General features: G+C 45.2%; 1 protein-coding gene across 6 annotated transcripts in view; it reads left to right on the top strand.

Moving 5' to 3' along the window:
* The window catches only part of EXOC6B (exocyst complex component 6B), a 307,343-nt gene that overhangs the window by 189,031 nt on the left and 98,270 nt on the right, over positions 1-20,042 (top strand). For 4 of the 6 annotated variants that reach the window (XM_075042264.1, XM_075042035.1, XM_075042433.1 and 1 more), the window contains 5 exons: positions 1,159-1,268; positions 7,298-7,409; positions 9,824-9,958; positions 11,069-11,248; positions 16,679-16,708. In XM_075042264.1, the coding sequence (XP_074898365.1) occupies positions 1,159-1,268; positions 7,298-7,409; positions 9,824-9,958; positions 11,069-11,248; positions 16,679-16,708 (567 nt within the window). The remainder of the gene's footprint in view (positions 1-1,158; positions 1,269-7,297; positions 7,410-9,823; positions 9,959-11,068; positions 11,249-16,678; positions 16,709-20,042) is intronic. The other 2 variants (XM_075042350.1, XM_075042111.1) reach the window with 1 other exon arrangement.

Here is a 20,042-nt window from a genome sequence, read left to right as displayed (position 1 = left end):
CTGGCACAGCGTGTCTGCTGGTGCAGAAAAACCCCGCACCCTTGTTAGTGGCATTGAGAACTGCAAATGAAAGTGTCAAAAAAAATCGCCAAATGCAAAACCCCAAACCAAATAAACAACAAAAAATAACAAATCAAGCGAAAAGAACAAATACACTTTCCATCTTCCCATGTGATGCATTTCTCCTGGTGTAGATGAGGTAAGTGCATATAGCAATACCTCATCCATTTTGTTTTCAGATCACAGCGTACTATTGCAGCTGAATGGTGCTTGCAGTAGACAAGAGACTAGAAATATCTGCTTCCATTGGTATTTTATTCCCATTTTATGAACTGTGTTATTGACCTTTATTTGTTTTAATTTCATATTTAAAAAAAAAAAAGCCCAACAAAGTGGTATATCTTGGCTTTTGTAGAAGTGTGTGCTTGCAAAACCTATGTGTAGCCAAATTTGACCTAGCCAGTGTCCCTTAAAAGCCTGCTTGGCCTTCTGCTCCACATCTGGCAGCCAGCAAGCTCCAAGCCTGGTGAACTTAATTAGGACTGGGAGGGTTTTCGATCCAAGTCAAGTATTTAGATTTCAGAAAGTCTGAAAAGTCCTTCCCCCAAAACTATATTGTGAAGTCCAGCTTCTTACTATTACGCTCTGCACCTCCCAGCCACGTGTGTGCTATGGGTAAAAGCTGGTTGGGAAAATTTGGTCTAGGACATCTGTTTCCTCTTGGCTTTTGGTGTTGTAAGCGAGTGCTTACCTTGGGCAGCCACTATGGGAGGTGACCAAGCAAAACACCTTGTGCATGGTGGGAGATAAAAGTCAAGGAGTTGTCCAGTGGGGTTTTTTCATATGAGTTAGGGATTTGGGAGAGGGAACGACGGTCCTGTTGTGCTGCCTGCTCCCTCCTAGTTGCAAGTTTCCTTCCAGCCCATTTCAGACTCCAAATCCCTTATGCACCCTTGTGCCATTTGTAAGTGATTATCTGGTCTTTCACTTGGCTGAAATGTTTATATAATATACAATAAATGCTGGCTTGTTGTTTCATTGCTGGACTTAGCTAAATACTAGAATTAATTTGACTGCTTGGAACATGTTGCTGGAAAGCAGTCGTCACTCCTGTTAAATATCTGCTCTTTGACTTGAATTCTGTCCTGTATTTTACAGCAACCATTTCCAAAGAAGTTCCCCTTTTCTGAGTTTGTGCCTAAAGTTTACAATCAGATTAAGGAATTCATCTACGCCTGTCTGAAGTTTTCGGAAGACCTTCATCTGAGGTAGGGGATGAACATGCTAATGGTTGTAATACGGAGGTTTTGTCTGCACTGAAAGGTCTCAACAGGTTTAAAATATGAATTCTTTTCCTCAACCCTTCATGCTGCTCAACTGCTTGGATATACCCTGTCCAGGCTGGAGTTGGCTGGTGGTCTCCTTGGAGAGGTGGCATTCTTCATGTACAAAGGCCTGGCCAAGTCTTCAAAAATAGCTGCCTCATGTAGGAAAACATAGCCCAAGACCATGCTAGCTGTATAAAAAGCGAGGGGGCTGTTTCCTCCAAGATGTTTCTGAGTCAGTTGTACTAAATAGATGAATCTGGTTGTCTTGAGAAAGATAATGATGTCCACTTGTCATTGAGTCAGTGCCTGGTATAACATCGACAAGCTCCGCGTGGCCTCCCCGGACTGTCCCTCAAGGAGTGCATTGGCAGGAAAACTCCTGAGGTTTTGCTTTGCCCTTGGTGTTAATGAGTTTCGGCTGCAGGTTTAGGGTTTTCATTTTTCTTGTTTCCCATGCGAGTTTATATAGTTTATATACAAATAATAGGATTTTTTTGTTTGTTTGTTTTTAAAGCCTCCAAAATATTCCATGTGTTTACCCTCCCTTCTCCATCCCAAGGTGCCTTGATGCTGGTTTTGCCCATGTGTATGTGTGTGAGATTAGAAAACAACTATATTCGCCAGAAACTGCAAGTTGGTGCTTTCTTCTTGCACCCAGTAATGTCTTCAACTTGGTAGAGGTATATAAATGAAAAACAGATTCCTCCTTCCAGTAAAAATCTCTTTTTCCCTTCTGTTTGCAGCACCATGCTAGCGAGAGGTTGAATTGGGGTGTGGGGGGGTGCGTTCACCTCCCTTGGCAGCTTCATGTCCTGGCCATGGCCTGACACTGGCGATTGCCTCAGTGCTGATGGTGAAGCTAGGGCAGTGTTTTGGGGACTCGCCAGATGTTTCGGTGCCCACACAAGGCTCTTCAGGGGTTTAATTCTCTTCCTTTGTGCGAGGGGTAGTAATTTGGAGAGGCGCTTTCTCTCCGTCTTCTGCTAGAGGATGTGGTAGCTCATCGGTTGATGTGGAAGCACAGGATGTTTCTCACCCCACATTTAATCTCAGCCTTTCACTGGTGGCAGGTTGTTCTCTTTGGTGGCTCCCAGGGCTCTTAACCTGTGGGTCACCATGAAACATCTTGGTTTCTAAAGCCGACAGAACAGTCCTATTTCACACGGATGCTGGTTTCACCAAACCCCTCCGTTGGCAATTCCCTCGCGAGTTTTGTGCTCTTCACCATTACGGAGATGATTGAGTTTGTCAGGGAAGGGAAGAAAAGTGTCCCCTTGGGTCCCTCCTCAGGGGTCCCCCCGGACACGTTATTAAAATTCCTTTCGACATTGGATTTTCCAGCCCTTTTTGAGGAGCGGTCTTGGGCTGGGGGAAGGGAGCCCGGCTCTCGGCTTTTCTAGCCAAACATTTGGAATATTTCTCTGAAAACCCCTGTTGACACTTTCTTCATTTCACCCTGACAGCTTGAATTAGGTTTTATTAGGAAGCTTGGCTACAAAGCCGGCAGCAAGTTTTCTTTCTCTTCTCTTTCTTTTTCTTCTTTGGTTGTCATTTACCTCGCACCCTGGAGTGATTGGGGTCAGCCCGTCAGTCACGGGAGGCCTGAAGGTCATGACTACTGCTATGGGATACGGGACATCAGCTGTCATTAACCCAGACAGTTCGCTTAAATACTCTGCGGTCTTTTCCTGAAGAACAGAGCCTATGGCAGAAAATATAGCTTGTATTTTTTTTTCTAATTATTTTTTTAAACTAGCTCCTTGTATTTGTTGGACGGGATTGTTCTCCTTTATGTTGATATGCTTGTGAAAGTTATTTTGATTTTCAAGTATGTGAAGAAAATTTGGAGCTTAGTGTGCATTTATAGGGGTTGCAAATTTTTTTGGTTTGGCTCTCTTAATTTGATTAGAAGAAAGAAAACCTTTATATTTTCAGCAGTTCTGCCTTTGTTAAAAAGCATATATTTGAGTTCATTGAGAGATGTCTTTAAAAGTATCCACTCGCTGGAAGACTTCTGCTGGTTCCAGTGGAATTTCCCATTTGAAAGATAGGGAATATCTTTGGAAAACAGTGGGTGGAAGGATGAGATGTCAGCTCTAATCTACCAGGACTTCAATTGTTTGGTTTTGGGTTTTTTTCAAACAAAGCACCAATCCTGAAAGAACTTTGGATACAATTTTTAAAGTGCTGAAAATAATTTAAGTACATAAAGTTATTAAAAATGAAAAAAAAAATATCAGAGGCTTGAATAACTAAATCAGGTAGGACCTTTGGAAGTCAACTTTAGGAGAGAGGAGATAAACGTAGTTTCTTTGATAGCTTGTGTTACTGCTTTTGTGTTACTAGTGATCTGTGGTTGTAGACTATGTATGTAGGCTTAGTAACAACCACACCACTACCAACTTTGACCAATTTGAAGCTGATAGATCAAATTGACATCAGACACACGTAGTGAGCAGCCCACATGAACAATATTGTTCATTTGCGGTTTTTGTTTTCTTCCTGGGTATTGAGAATGGAGATCAGACCAGTCTGTTGAACCGAGACCCGACCTCTACTTCACAGTCAAGAGTCAGTGTCGTACAACTGACTGGTACCATTATTCTTTGCTAACTGGCCCCACTGGTCTGGGCACTGGGTCTGGGCTATTGATGTGAGCTACTACTTGGTTCATCGTTTCAGCAGGGAGAGTCTTGGGCAAGGCAACAGCTAACACCCATCGCTCCTGTTGCCACCCTCACTTCCCTTTTCTGTTGAACCAAGGAAGATTTGGGGGATCACAGTCCAGTGCCTGGTCAAATCCTGCTTTTATTTTATTTTTTTTTTTCCCAGGAATGCTTCCATTTTTTTTTTCCCTTACTCAGTGTGTGGACCTCATGGGAGGTGTTGCAGATCCTTCTTCTCCAGTGGAACCCAACCGCAGGGGTTACCAGGCTGCTTGACCCACCGTGTAACTAAAGTTACAACCTGATTTTCTAGCTTACGCAGCCAACAAACAAAGTGAGAATAGGAAACCTTTGGAAATGGTGCTTGCATGCAGAGAAAGCTCAGTTAGAAGTGCTTTGAAGAAGTAAAAGCAGCATGGAAGTGCTAAGCAGTATTATTAAGCACTGCTTGTTTATGCCCTGGAGGCTATCATGGTTGAGATGTTCCTGCAGCTGAAGTGAGCGATTAAAGCAAACCCTGGATTTGCAAAGCGTTCGGTGATATGGCGACCTCGTGCCGTCAGCACTGGCTGTGGCGTCGGGCAGAGACCAGCAGCATCCCGCTCCTGCCAAGAGCATGACTGTCTTGGGGTGTACACGCAGCCAGACAGTAACTGGCTTGTTTAATTTCGATGCCCTGATGACAGGTTGATGTTTGAATTAAGAAAGCAAGCTTTTCCAGCGCAACCTATTTGATTGCTGTGTCGGTTTAGTGAGAAAAGCTGACATCGTGTCCAAGCCCCTGTGTTTTTCATCTGTGCTTTCTCGGTTCCAGTAGAAGCTGGAAGCTCCAGCCACCAGATCTGCTTCTAGCCTTGGCCATACCACACCTCCACCATCCCTGGGGATGGGCTCTGTGACTCCCTATATATTGCATTTCAGGATTTCCCAGGGAAAATCCCACAAGGGCCACAGTGCTTGTACAAAGATACAGCTTTGTGTATTGTTTGCTCCCTATGCAATTTTTTCTTTACCCCCTCTGAGCGTGGGTCCAGCCCTTTTTGCTCCCCAGCCCCCTTCCCTGGTTCCCACGCCGCTCTGGTAGCAGCAGGCAGCTGCCCCTGGTGTCACAGGGTCCTTTTGTACCACCCCTTTGCTTTAAATCTCCTCGGTTGTCTTTTTTACCATCTGTAGATCATCACAGGGTTAGATTTTATTGTACTTGCTATATTTAATCATGCTATTGTCTGGTGAAGGGGATTGGGGACAATCTGGTTCTTCTTGAGGGATGATGGAGGTCCTGGGGGGTGTGTGCATGGTGGGATTTGGTTTTTTTTTTTTTTTTGTTTTGTTTTGTTTAAGTAAAACCTTATTTGAGAACCCTACCCTTAGTATAAAGACCAGGAAAATTCATTGGCTGGTTTCTTCTCCCCCCACATTTTGATTTCTATTCCACACTTTAAAAACCCCAAATGCATCACCTTGGACCGCACATCAAAACCCTGCGAGAAGGACCCAAGGGGTCCATCTGGGATGTGAAGTGGGCTAGCCCTGATCATCACTGGCACAGGATGCGCTTCCCTGCTAAGCAGGAGGAAAATAAACTCGCAGGGATCAGCGGTGATGATCTAGAAGAGACCCACACAAAGACTTTGGCTGATGACATTGAATTTAAATTTTCAGGAGCTGGGTCCTGCTGAGCTGCTGGCCCTGCTCTGCTTGCGTCCAACTGGGAAGGAGACAGTGGTCAACCCTTGGCAGGCGTGTAGCTCAGAAAAGCAGACTTCTAAACATCAGGGAAAAGGAAATATTAGAGAAACCTGTTGGGGAGCACAGCGTGGCGAGCAGCCGCTGGGCGTACAGGGAGTTGTGCAGCTGGGCTTTTCCTTGGGAAAGCTGCAGCAAGACACGGCTTTCTCGGTCTCGTGGAAATACGAGCGTGACTTTGCTCAGAGATGCGAGCGGGGAGCAACATTTGCCACTTCTCCCAGGAATTTGGGGGATTTCAGTGCAATTCTCATGCAGCAGCACAAGGAAGGTCCTGAATAACTTCAAAAATGTTGTTGACTGAAGGATGTGTGGTGCTCGGGGAGGATGGGGCTTTGAGCATTCTGGTCCAGTGGAAGGTGTGCCTGCCCATGGCAGGGGAGTTGGAACTAGATGATCTTCAAGGTCCCTTCAAACCCAAACCATTCTATAATTCTATGATGAGTGGGTCCAGGAGGCTGCTGTGGCCACAGGGTTGCTGTTGGAGAAGGCTCAGTCTTGCTTTCCTGAGCATCAGTCACTGATGGACCAGGGCTTGGCTCAGTGCATCTGCTCTAATGTTAAACAGGCACAGAAATTCGGGAGGTATGAGCTGGGCAAGGGCTGGCAGCGCCCATCCCTGCACCAGCAGGTACCCCAATAGCAGCACCCAAATATCCCCCAGCTTGCATGCTGGCGGTGGGGTAACTGCAAGGTTTGCTTTTGCTTCTCCTGTCCATCCCTGCTTTGTAATCTGGCCCATTTGTCAGGTAAAACAGGAGAAGGAGCAAAAGGTCACAGGCTTGGTTTACTGGGAGCATTAAAGTTATTAATGCTTCACAGCCTTCCAGTTGGAAATTTTCTTTGCCCTCAGCTGCCTGTCACTGCGCTGCCAAAGATAAAGCCCCGTGATGTCAAGGCTAATGCAGAGCCAACGACAGATCAAAGGAGCCTGTGCTGGGGTGGGTTTCCAAAATGTCCTTCAGAAAGAAGAGGTTGCACCTTGCTGGTGTGCACGTTGGAGGGGCAGCAGCACTTCAGCAGAAAGCCAAACTCCCAAACTTCAGCAACGCTGCAGTTCCAACCATCTGGCAAATTATACGAACGTGTTGCAAGAACTTCCACTCTGATTTAGTTAAAGAAAAAGCCATGAGAAGGTTGAGAAGGGTATTTTGGGGGTTTGATTTGTTTTTTCCCCCCGTTGCAGGTCTTTGATCCCTTTCCTCTTGCGTAGTGAACGTGCAAAACCAGTGTTGGGTGCAGCGCGATGGCTTGGCTGCACAGGTTAGTGCCGACGCTGCGGGCAGCTCTTACCAGTGCTGGACCAGCCCCTCTAAGAGGAGAGGCTCAGGGATGTAGGTTTAGCTTTAGTCCCCCTTCCTTACAGACACATGCACAAAAAGGCCTAAATTGTTGGAATTTTGGTATATGTTAGTATGTCGGCACCTGTAAGCAGTGCAGGGATGATCATGCATAAGGCAGAAGAGGGTTGGGAAGGAGACTGGATGATGAGGGCTCCAGCTGATTTTCTTTCCATAGAACATTTTCAAAAATCTTTCTTTAAATTCTACTTTTTAGCTCCACTGAAGTTGATGATATGATTAGAAAATCTACAAATCTGCTGCTGACCCGAACGCTGAGCAACTGTTTACAGAATGTTATCAAGAGGAAAAACGTCGGGCTGACAGAGGTAGGATGTGGCTTTGAGAAGACCCATTTCCCAGGCAGGGTGACAGAAGGGGGTTTGGTCCCTTGGAACTCCTTACAGGACCTTTAGAGATGCTGGTTTGGAGCATTGTTAGAAAATATTTGGTTAGAAAACAATAATGGAACCATGCAGCATTGCTATACAAAGCAAGAATCACTTTATGTTGTTGGAAAGAGGAAGCTTTTTTGCTGTTGCTGTTAGCATTACCTCTCTTTTGAATTTGCGGAGCATTATATATCTGACTTAAAGTAAGAGGACTTCAAGGAGCACCAGAGAAGAGCCATACAGGAACTGTGAGAGGATGGGGGAGTGGTCCCCATCTACAGGTGATGTTTGAGGCGGTTTCAGCACATTGCTACAGTACAAACTCCATATCGGTATCTTCTTTTTGTGATCAATGTGTTTTTGTGCACAAAGTCAGATTTCTGAAAAGTTTAATGCACATAAATCATGGCTCTTTGGGAATGTGTGTGGTACCCAGGGCAGTTTGGATACCTTAGTGGGGACCTCTGTGTGCTGTTATTAAATGAGTAAATACTAATACAGCTGCAGTTGTTTAATTGACTATAGAAAAGTGTCATGTTCTCTGGACACTGTAAATACCCTACGGAGGTGAGTTTTGGAGAGTTTAGTGCATTTGCAGAAGTATGTATTTACACAGGACGCTTCCTCAGCCCTTTATCTCACAGCCTGGAATCTCTCTGCTCCCTGGGGGCAAATTCCTCTTCCCTCCTGCTCCTCCCAAGGCTCCCTCCACAAAGAGGAATGCAACTCTATCCCTGCACTTCAAGTTTGATAGCTGATCTGGACCAGTAAGTTGTGATGATCAGAGAAGAGGTTTAGGAGGAATTTCACACAGCTGGAAATATCTAATATTTAATTAACTTGAAACTATAGGAAAATATATCATCATCATCATGTTAGGGCTATCTGGCACAGGGAAACACAAATGAGCACTTGTTTGAAGGCAAAAATCAAGAACAAAATTAATCCAAGGAATTCAGAAATGAGAAGCCCTCCTAGTTACCTGTGTTGTACTTTTCATGGACCAAATACAAAACAAGAGGAGTTCAAATAGGTCATAATTTGATTTCTTAAAAACAAAAACCTGACTGAAATCAAAGAAGAGTTGGCTGGAAAGGACCTCTGGAGGTATCTAGCCCAACCTCCCACTGGAAGTGGGATCATTGCTCACTTGGATCATGTCAGCCGTGGCTTTCTCTAACCAACTTTTAATTTCTCCAAAACAGAAGTCCCACAGCTTCTCCGGGCACCCTGTTCTAGTTCCACACTACCTTCCTGATGACTCTTTTCCTTTCTAATATCCAAGCTGAACCTCCCAAACTGTGACCGTTGCCCTTTCTCACATCATCTGGCACTAGCGAGAGTTGGGTGCTGTAATCTCTGTAGTGTTACTTCAGTATTTCTGAGCCTGCAACACTTAAGTCGCTGATTAATCCATCCCATTCAGAACATTTGCAAGTGTTTTAAAATCATTTCTTTAGAGGAGGTGACTGCGGACTGCCACACCATACTCCAGCAATTAAATTATGTCAATCCAGAACATTGTAATGCCTTCTATGTCTGTAAGAGAGCTGTTTTGGCATGATATCTGAGCTAGATGCTACTTGGGAAGGTTTTGTTATAGCTTATGTTGCACCTTGAAAATATTCATGGCAGTCTGCTCAGAAAAAAGGTATCTGCTTAAGGAATTAATGATGCTTCCAAGTCAGTGATCCTAAAGTGGAAGCCCAGATTGTTTTGTTCTGGATTGTAAATGTTTGTGTTGATTGACTTCAGCAGAGGCTTTTCCTCTGTAGTTGCCTTTAATGTCCCGAAATAGCGCCATGAGAAGGCAGCTGGGAAGACAGCATTAAGAAAATTGCAGATAATGGTGGGTATGATAACCGAAAAGATACCAGGGTGAGATCTGCTGTTCAGCCACACCACCCTCAGAAAAGTAAAACCTTGTAGTTTCTTTGTTAAATGCCTTAGTATGATGTTGTTCAGTGTCACTCAAGATATGGGTTATTTAGGGTTCATTAGCAGGCAGAATACTTGTGATTTGACATGGCATTTTTTTGTAAGCCTGTTGTATTTGAACTGTGCTGAAATGAGCACTGACTGACAGCTGAATGTAGGAAAGTCATTTAAAAAAAAATAATCTTTTGTGGTATTAGTGGCTGTCATGGGAAATGCTTTACCCCCAAAATTATCTTTTATTTAAGTTTCTGATGTTGTTAAAGGAGGAGAGCCTTTGAGTGTGTAGCAAAGCTTAGTATGTTTGTACAGCGTCAGCTTTTCATGCCAGAAGTTCTTATAAATTGGCATCCATTAACCTGGCACATCCCTGGCTTCAGGAGCACGACGGTTGAATACCTTTTTTGCCTTTGCAGCTTGTACAGATTATTATAAATACGACCCATTTGGAGAAATCCTGCAAGTTCCTAGAGGAATTCATAACCAATATCACTAATGTACTTCCAGAAACTGTCCACACTACGAAACTCTACGGGACCACAACCTTCAAGGTGAGAAGGCTGGTAGATCCACCTCCAGGGAGTTGCTGTTGGTGTTTGGTTGGAGAGTATCTGCTTTCAAAGCGCGTGTGTGGATGTGTGTATGTAGGGAGCTAAGCTGAGCTGAAAGGTAATTTTGTCATATCCTGGGAAGCTTACACCATCAGACCAGCATTTGGGTTTGTCCTTCGGAGCATTACTTTTGTTGAGATCATGAGCCTTTGTAGCCCTAAATTTACAGGCTGTGACTGCAGCACTTATTATCTAAAGGATTAAGCAGCTTTTAAACAAAAGCCTGATTTTTTTTTTTTAATGAATTTTCATTTTGCTTTTTGAGCGCTGTACAGTGTTACACACATCTGGCCATGAACGCAAGCTCTCCTCTTTCATACAAGAGGAGAATGGATTTTCAGAACTTACATTTCTGTATCTTTCCACTCCTTTTAGCATTATCTCCTAAAAATTGGGGCTGGCAGAAACTGCCAGACTTCTCAGTCTTTAAATCTTTAAATCATAACCCAGGAGTGTCCACCCAGATACTTTGTATGAAATCTTAAGGCCATAATTGAGTCAACTGTGGGGTGTCTGAATTGTGTCCCGTGGCTGGAGAGCAGGAGATGGCAACAGCGCTGAGGACTCGAACAACAGTAGGGAACTGGTTAGGTGAGGTTTGCCCTTGGGATAATTCAGCAGGAGATTAAAGCCCAGTGTCCCCAGGGAAGTCCATTCGTTGTCCCTTCTGGCATCATCCACCTATTTGGCCTAAGGGTGAGTTCTCCTACCCTTATTCTGGCAGAGAGGCTCCTCTGTGCCCTCCTGCACCCCAAACTTGCACACGATTTGGTGGGTCTAAACCGTTCCTCTCCCATCTCTCTCTCTCCCATTCTGCACCAGATTTGTCCTCCTGGTCCCCAGGTTGCATCAGAGGCAGACACCAGCTTGATCTTGCCTACCACTGACCTGGTGGCACATGTCCCACCAGTTTGAGCCATGTAGTTGCCTACAGGCACTTTGTCTTGTGCTACCTTTAGGGCTAAGGTTTGGGTCAATCTCACGTCCTGTTACTTGTGTAGACTTGTGATATGGAGACTTCGTCCCATGTAACATCGTCTCGTTCCCCAGGATGCCCGCCATGCTGCCGAGGAGGAGATTTACACTAACCTCAACCAGAAGATAGACCAGTTCTTGCAGCTGGCGGACTACGACTGGATGGCCATGGAGCCCGGCAGCAAGGCCAGCGACTACCTTGTAGATCTTATTGGCTTTCTACGCAGCACGTTTGCTGTGTTCACCCACCTCCCGGTAAGCCACCTCCACCGATTTGCTTTCTTTTTTTTGGTCTGAGGAGCACACGGGCATCTGATGGTGCTGTTGAAACTAATGGTTGCTCAGGCTTTATGGAGTGTGATGGAAATGGGGCCTTGGACTGTCAAGTGTTATGAAATAACAAATCTATTTTTAAAGCAAGCTATTTCATGTGTTTCCAGAAACTGGGCTTCAGTGAGAGTCTCCCTAAGTATTTGCAAGTCTGCTTATACGTGGATGAGGGAAATATCACAGTCCACCATGTAAAAGCAGGGTCATAATTCACTAGCCACCTATATTTTAGATTTGTTAATTTCCAGCTTAATGGACATTCAAGATTTTTTTTCAAGAGATCCCAGTATGAGGGTGTCTATTATTTGAACTGCAGATACATTTCCAAATGTTTGTCAAGTCACTGGATGCCTTACATCAAAATATTGCTCTGTTGGAAGGCAGCATATGTTTCTTTCTTTTCTCTGCTGTCTAAAATATGCCTGTGTTTATGCTGTTATTGCGATCAAAAAATGTATTTTATGTTGTTTTTTGCAGTTGGCTGAGTAGTGTCCCATTGAATAGGAAAAAAATAATCATCAGGGAGTTTCATTTTTGCTCAAACAGCTTTTTTCCTTTAAATAAGATTTGTTCTGAGCTGTCTGGATATATACTTACGAGTATCTTCAATCAGCAGGTATTTTGAAATAGCAAATCCACTGAACACTGTGTTTGTCCTAAAAGCAATTTCAGATCTTTCTTCTTTCCTGGACTGTTATTTATTTGTTGTTACTGGGTGCCCAGGATGATAGTACACCGGCACACACTGGGCATCTTTCATGAGCTTGACTATAAACAGGAAAAAAAGACTAATAATACACAATGGCAGTTTCCTTCACTCCATTCTGCTTGTTTATGCCACTGTGATTGCTCTACTGGAAGGATGTTCAAGCTCTCCAGAGCTGTTTTAGGAGGCGTTACAGCCCCAAAACTGTGCAGCCTTCTGCATGGCTCCTGTCTTTTGGCCTCCTCTATCACAGCAGGAAGATTTGGTAGCAGGATGGAAATGAGGACCGATTTGCTGTGGATGGAGAAGACACCAAAGGAGAAATGAAAGTGGCTGTCCCCATTCTCTGTACCTGGAGGTGGTGTTGAGGAGAAGGTGCTTTCTTGGCTCTGTTATCACTGGAACAAACTGCTAAATAGTGTTGCCTCCCGTGCAGAGAGGTTGGAAGGGCTTTCATCCATCTTCTTGTTCATGCCAGGTTTATTGCCAGAACGTCCCCTCCGTTGGCAGTCCTGAGCAGCGTGGCTGGTGGCCATGTGAGCAGGCGTAGGGCAGGTGCCCTCTGGAGTCAGGAGGTGCTTGGAGATGGCTGGATTCCTCAGCTGCTGGATTTCTCCTTAAAAAAGGAGATGTGGCTGCACAGGGGTGGTTTATCACCTGGAGACCACTTCCACAAATCGTACTGGGAGTACTTAATGCAAGCAAGTAATGGAATTTGACAGGGAGATTGGTCTCTGCACCAGAGCATGAAGCATGGCTAGCAGGAGAGATGAGGGTGGGGAGAGATGCCCACAATGATTTATGAGATGGATCTGGGGTGATTTATCTTCCTTAAATATTAATATTTCCTTTTTGAGTGAGTCAAAATTGTTTTGGAGACTGGGAGGACAGCTAATTGGTCTAAAAAAGACCGAGACACATGGAAGCAGCCTTTTCTCTTCTAGAACTGGATTAGAAAGGACCCAGCTGAGGAGAAGGCTGTTTGCATTTGCACTGCAGCACCTTATCTTCAAAGCAATGCACGGCAGTGATCCTCCCGACAGCCTCGTGGGACAGGGGAGGCAAGTCATTCAGATGCTGCAATCTGATTTGTGAAGCTGTAGACCTGGTTCAGTGGTTTGTAGGAGATGTAGGTCTGGGATTTTTTTGTATATATTGGAGTTTCTTCCTTTAGAGGAGTGCTATGAAGATGCAGTCACTGAACATTGCTGATGGGTCCCTGCGTACCCTTGCAGGCAATGGTGGGTGAGAGCAAGTGAGGAACAATCAGGGTACATCTAAAAGGCACCCAGCTCCTTTGGTGTCTCTGCTGGTTCGTTCGTGGGTTCAAGGGTCTTTTTTCCAGTGGCTTATTTAGAAACACATTAAAATTTCTGCACTTTGCTAAACAAATTGTAGGAGATAAGGTGTGTAGAAGCCCACATCTGTCTAAAGCAATGCAGAAAAATGGCAGAGATATTTGTGAAAGCCCCAGAAATGTGGGATGAGCTTCACTGGTGAAAGGAAAGAGTGAGAGGGGTTCGAGGAGGGAAGGAACTATCTCCAAAAGGGTGAATTGTAAGTAAAAGAGGATATTGCAGGATTGCTAGTGGCAAGGTAGGGCTGTTTCTTTACTGCTGGTCCAAGTTCAGCCCAAATCATTAGCACTATAGCGTTACGATCTAACAGGAGTTGCTGCCCTGTTTGAAATGAATTTGCAGCCTGGTCCAGCTATAAAATACAGGATTTCCACACTGCCAGTAGCTCACGAAGAAAAGTAAGTGACTGTGCACCATCCTTGGAGGGGCATCCTTGGATGAGGCATCCTCGGAGCATCTTTTCATTCCTAGAAGTGGGTGCAGTGCAACACTGTCCCTTCCTGTTCTCACGTCCTTTGCTGGTTTGGAAATACCCCTGTCTTCCAGAGCTGATAATCTGGTACCTTTGGGTTGAATTTACGCAATTTTAAAAAAGTGAAAAGCGTTCTCCTAGTATTGGAACTTGGAGAAGTTTTTTAGAAGAAAAGAGTGGCAGTCTCAGGAGATGACTAAGTGGTAGGAGCTGAGCTACTCACCTGCCTTTTGTCACGACGGTAATTACACCAAGAAAAACCTTCACCTGCTGATCAAAGAAACTCAGCCTGGGCATGTTGGCGGTTACTGTGCTAAAATTACACCAACAAAAAGCGCTGTCCTGTAATAGAATGGAGCCGAAAGTCCTGAGCCTGCAAAAATGCAGGCGGCTCCTTAACATGACGGGTGTGAGTAATCCCATTGTCTCGGACGGGGCTGCTCGTCTGCAGGAAACCTTTCTGGGGTCAAGGCTTCAGCTCGCTGCAAGGCAGATCAAATAGCCTTGAAGGGTCCGGTTGACTCCAGTCAATGTTTCAGAGAGGGGGTAAAGAGGAGCAGAGATGCTGAGTGAGCTAAAAGGTGACTCTGAGTCAAGATTTGGGCGTTAGGTTTTCTGTTTCCCTTTTTGGATACATGAGGCTGAATTTTTCCTCTGTTTATTGGGGGGCATCCCAGAATGGTTGAGGTTGGAAGGGACCTCTGGAGGCCATAGGATCATAGAACAGGTTGGGTTGGAAGGGACCTTTAAAGGTCATCTGGTCCAAACCCCCTGCGATAAGCAGGGACATCTTCAACTCGATCAGGTTGCTTGGAGCCCCGTCCAACCTGACCTTGAATTTTTCCATGGATGGGGCATCGACCACCTCTCTGGGCAAACAGATCATCTGGTCCAACCCCGCTGCTCAAGCAGGAGAAATAACCCAGACCAAAGCTAGTCCTGGTTTGTGGAGTGGCACAGTCTCCGCTTTCTCTGGTGTTCAAGCAGGAATTGCAAACCCTAATTTTTCCTTTAGAGCATCAGAGTAGACATTGTGGCAGGCGGTGAAAACCGCTTGGTATTAGGAATCCCTGGAATCGATTTGCTTTTTGCAGCTTTGCTTTGGGACACTGGGCCCCCATCTGCAAAGGGCATGCTGGTGGGTACAGTGTGTGCTGGGGGGAAGGAAAAGTTCATGGTGAAGTTAACGGGGTTTTGGTGCATACCACTGCTGCATGAAATTTTCATGGTGGTTTAGAGCCACAATTCGAAAATGCTCCGCTAAGTGCCCAAAATGTCTCAAAGCAAATAACACGCTGGTGGAAATCAAAGCATAATTAACATTTGGCTTCAAGGCTGCCCTCTTCCTGCGTTAACCAGGGAGAGTTGGTTACTGCTGCTGCTGAGCTTATTAACATGGGATGCTCGGGCCTCCTTTAAAAGAAAATACTTTTTTTTAAGAAAAAAAAAAAAACCTTTAAAAAATAACCCTGTATTTTAGGAAAAAAAAAAAAAAGGTGGTTTCTGGTTTTCAGCAAGTAAAGGGCCATGGCCTCAAAAATTAACATTTCCAGCATAATACTTTTAAAAGAATGACTGAAAAAGCCTTTTGTCTTTGATGGCTGATTGTTGTTTTTATTTCTTGTTAGACAAGTTAATGTAAATCGCATTGACAGGGCTACTCCAAACACACTGATTTGTTGACATTAAGCTTCTCAAAGATGGAGGGTTGTGTCAACACCTACAGTGAACTGTCAGGTTAACAAAGCAAGGATGTTTTCTTGGGGGAGGGGAGCAGAGTTGGGGAAAGGGGGGGGCTGTTTTGTTTTTATTTTAAGTTTCCTTTAATCCTCTGTTAGTCTTGTATCTTGATAACCTCCTTTGGAAGGTAATCAGGGCAGGTCAAGAGGTGATGCTAACCCGGGAAGGGGAAGCAATCTTTCAGCGATCGAACAAACTCTAACCTCTGCCGTCTTGAGCAGTTCAGCGTGAACTCTCTGCAAAGGGGGTTTTGGGTTGGGTTTTTTTTTTTTCTCTTTTGTGCTTATTTTTGCCAGATGGCAGGCACAGATTTCAGCTGGAGCAGTGCGAATGCCGCGGCCGCTCTGCCTGCAAGGTTTTTGCCTTATTCACCATATTGGCATCTCTTCCCAGTTGCGAATGAATACGCCAGCCCCAGCAGCTCTTGCTTTGGTAGAAAGAGCTTTGGAAGTGTTTATTTTCTTTTTAAAGAGAACGATTACCTATGTTTTTATTTAAAAAGCCAAATCCCTCTATAATATTTTAAAAGGCAAGACACTGTGCATGGAAGTAAAATGCCTTGAACTTTGCACCAACCACAGCCTTGACCACATTGGGAGGAACCCAAGTGGAAAATAACCGTCACGAAAACATCATATGAGCACCAAAGACACTTTCTTTAGATTTGCAAGAGTCCTGTCTGTGCTTAGGTGATGTCCCCTTGACCTCGGAAGAGCTCGGCAAGTTTTTCTGGGGCTCTCCCCTGCTGTCACTCACTAGGGTTTGACATCCATCACCTCCATCTTACAGGTGGGAAAGCAGAGGCATGTGGGTGTTGACTTGCAGAATGTACTTAACAGCAATAAAACTGATCTTGTGGTACTTTGATTTCCTCCTCATCCTCCTTAGACCTGGTTCAGGGAACCCATATTTTGCTTTTTTAATACTCTGCCAACTGCCCAGCAGCCGGTGCCTCGGCTGGAGCGTTGATGGGTTGTAGGCAACTATGGGTGATGACCGATGTGTGTTTTCTGCCTTTCTCGCTGTTGCTTTGCTCTCTTCTGCGTTTGACTTTAAACTCCCTGTGTTGTCCTCTGTAGGGGGATGTAGATGTCCACTCTACAATGTCGGTGAGTACAAGACTGCGTGTCGTGCGCGTTTGGTCTGCTCTGCTCGCACCTCAAATGTTAAAAGGTGAGTTGAACCAGAAAAGGTCCTTAGTCTCAGAAGGGAGGAAAGGAAAAGACTGAGTAGAAGTTTAAATCAATAGGATAACCAAGAGAGCAGGGGAAAGGGTTTCCTTCCAGACAGGTCACTCACAAGCGTGCTGTGGCAGTAGCATTGCTAAATTGTTGCTTTTAGAGCACGTCGCATTTAACTGGCTCCTTTTATCCCCCATGCATCCCTAAATGTGTGGGGAATTAGGGGAAATGCCTGTTATTAGGGAAAGCATGATGGGATCTTCAACCTCCGCTTGAAAGAGAAAAGATCTTTGTAAAATCCACCCCCCCTCGCTCCCTGTATTTTGTTCAGACAAATGCCCCGTGGGGATTTCAGCCTGACGTTCCTCCTGGTCTAAGTGCTCTGACCCGGGGCTTGGACCGCTAAGCCTTCCCTCTGGCTAGAGAGGTAGCGTAGTATTTTATCCACAAAATAGTGTGGGTTCTTGACATTTACTATCTCCCTGTTTGGATTAGGGCAATTAGCACAAAGAAAGCAAAGGAGACCTTTTGGACCTGCCTTCTGGTTCAACGAACCCCTCTAATTGTTGTCATTTCTGCTTGTTTCATGTGCGGGAGAAAAAGCCATGGCATTTCTGCGGATAGATCGCAAACAAAGTGCTCTTGAGCTACCTTGTTTCCTCTATTCCCATGTCTGCAAGCCAAGGCACATGCGAGCAAAGCGTGCCTCGTTTTTTTTGTCGGTGCAGCCCTGCTCGACGCGGTTGTGCGGTGTGAGATGCGGCCGGCGTGGAGGCGTAGCCTTTACCCCAGCTTCTGCTTTTCCGCCTTTAACCCCTGCTCTTCATTTTAATGCTGAGCTGCCATGGTAGTATTGATATTTCATGCCGCGGTTGGATGCTTGTACCCCTTTTCCTGGAAACTGAGCATAGCTAAGCCTTGAGTATTTGCAGGCTCCGGGCACCTGGGGGTTTCTAAGTCAACACTGAGGTCTCAAATCAACGCCAGCTTCTGGAAAGAAAGAGCCTTGTTAAAGCAATTTGAGGCCAGCTTCCATCAAAGCTGTGGCTCGGTTGCTGGCAGGGCTGCGGGAGCTGCCCGCGCCGCCGGGGAGCGGGCAGGGATGCTTCGGGCATCCCCCCGCGGCCGTGGGTTTCCAGGAGCGGTGTTGAATGTCGACCGTCCTATGTGGTGTCCTTAGGGCAGGGTGTCCTAAGAGAGACAGATGCAGAAACTGGTATTGCCTCTGGCTTTTCAAGACTTTCAATCATTTAGAAGCCAGATGTATTTATTTCTTTAATTGAATCCAGTGCCTAGACAGCTATGGAGTCAGCTTCCTATGGAGAGGGGTGCATTAGTTTCATTAAGGTAAATCAATGAAAAATAATACCTGGAGGTCCCCTGGAAAGGGTCAGGAGTGGAGTAATCCCTTTATATGGTGAGACTTTGCTAGCTTGCTCTTAGTTGGTTTTGTTTTTAACTGCAACGGATTCTAATTTTCCTTTTAACCCCTCTAATTTTCTGTTCTCTAGGTAGTTTGTATTAATTGGTGGAAATAAATCACTAATCCATCTGTCTAAAAGAGATTGAAAAATAAAAATCTGATTGCACAAAATAGCAGGACAAAGGAGTTATTGTAATGGAGTTTAAAATGTCCGTTGGGAAGTAGTTGTGGCTAATCCTGGAAGTTTCTTGGCGTTGTAGACACAGACACACGTAAAAGCGAGTTGCCTGGGATGCAGACATGGACAGGGCATGAGCAGCATCCAAAATCCTCCCTGTACGGTCCTCAGGGGCTTCCTCTGCTCTCCAGAGGTGATCCCGAGTCTCTTGGGGGGTTGCTCAGACCAGCTAGCCCTGAAGGTTGGGCAAAATGCCCGTAAAACGAGGGTGCCTTGGTGGGGAGAAGAGGGGCTGGTGACTGGAGCGGCGCTTGCATGGCTGTGTGGTCCTGTGCTGCCCGCCTTGCTGCGGTCTGCTGGCTGTGCATTGCTTTCCTGGTCTTCTCAAGTGTCTCCAAAATCCCAAATACTCACCAAAATGAAGGGGTCGAAACAAGAACTAATGGTTGCTTTAAAGCAAGGAGCAAAGCATTCAAATACGGTGGATTTAGCTTTGTTGGCTGGGGAGAAGGCTGACCTCTGATTAACCCAGGAGCGCTAGTTAACTTGAATCCGGGTAAGCCAAGTTATCTTGTAATTACATGGTTTCTTGTCTGCTTTCAGCACTTTCAAAATTAATTGAAGCTAAAATGCCCAGTCCCATAAATCCTTTAAACCAGGGTGTGCACGCTTCCCTAGGTATTGCTTCCCTTTGTGTAGTCACCTTGGCATGTTTGGCTTTGATTTTTATTTTACAAACTTAGATTTATAAAGCTATTTTATGCTTACTTTTGCATGCACGTACATACACAAAGAATCAGATATGCGGTGCGGGGAATTTGGCAGCTGAAAATCCATCCTCAGCGTAAGGAATCCGAACATGCCTGCCGCCTCCTGCACCAGAGCCCCAGCGTGTACCTTCCAAAAACCCTAACAGAAGTTAAAGTATGGGTGGGTTTTTTCCCCTTTAGGCTCACATTTAAGCGAAACAATAGACTTCGCAATTTTATGCTTTCCTCTTATTTCATCCACCGGCAACCTGAAATCTTGTAAGGCTCTTCTTAAGTTGTGAACGTGCAAAGGAATGTTGAGGAACACCACGTCTGCATCCAAAGCCCCCAGCTATCTTCCTTAACCTACCCATGGGAGGAGAACTGCCTGCCCTAGAGGAGCCCAACCTTCAAGTGCAATGTGCTTTGGGGTCCCCACGCAGGGACCACTTGAATTGAGGTTGTACGGAGAAGCGTTGGGAGCTCATGCCCGTCATTCGGAGCCGATAGCCATGTGAGCGCGGTTGAGTGCTGTTGGTGCGGTTGAAGTGGCCGCAATTGAGGACATGTCGTTTCGTGACCGTCATGGTGGTGCCTTTACACAGGGATACATTCTCCCTGGATCTTGCAGCCTAGGTTAGACGTAATAGCGAGAGAGAGCAAGAAAAGCATATAAAAGTGCAGATCCTTATGGATTTCTCATGATCGCCATGGTCTTTGTTCATTGCGTTTCGTGAATGGCAATAAATAAGGAGAGCCCAATGGGTTAATTAAAAAACAAGATAACAGTAATTTCTACAACTTTCACCATCCATCTTTTTCTTTTCTCTGTTTTTCAACTATAACGTCTCAATATTGAAAATGGAAATTTAATGTAAGATTTAGATTTTGGAAAAATGTAAAACGAGCTGA

Source organism: Buteo buteo, chromosome 1 (genome assembly GCF_964188355.1).
Source record: "Buteo buteo chromosome 1, bButBut1.hap1.1, whole genome shotgun sequence".
Classification (NCBI taxonomy): Eukaryota; Metazoa; Chordata; class Aves; order Accipitriformes; family Accipitridae; genus Buteo; species Buteo buteo.
The sequence above is the reverse complement of the archived record's forward strand: the minus strand, read 5'-3'. Positions and strand labels throughout refer to the sequence as shown.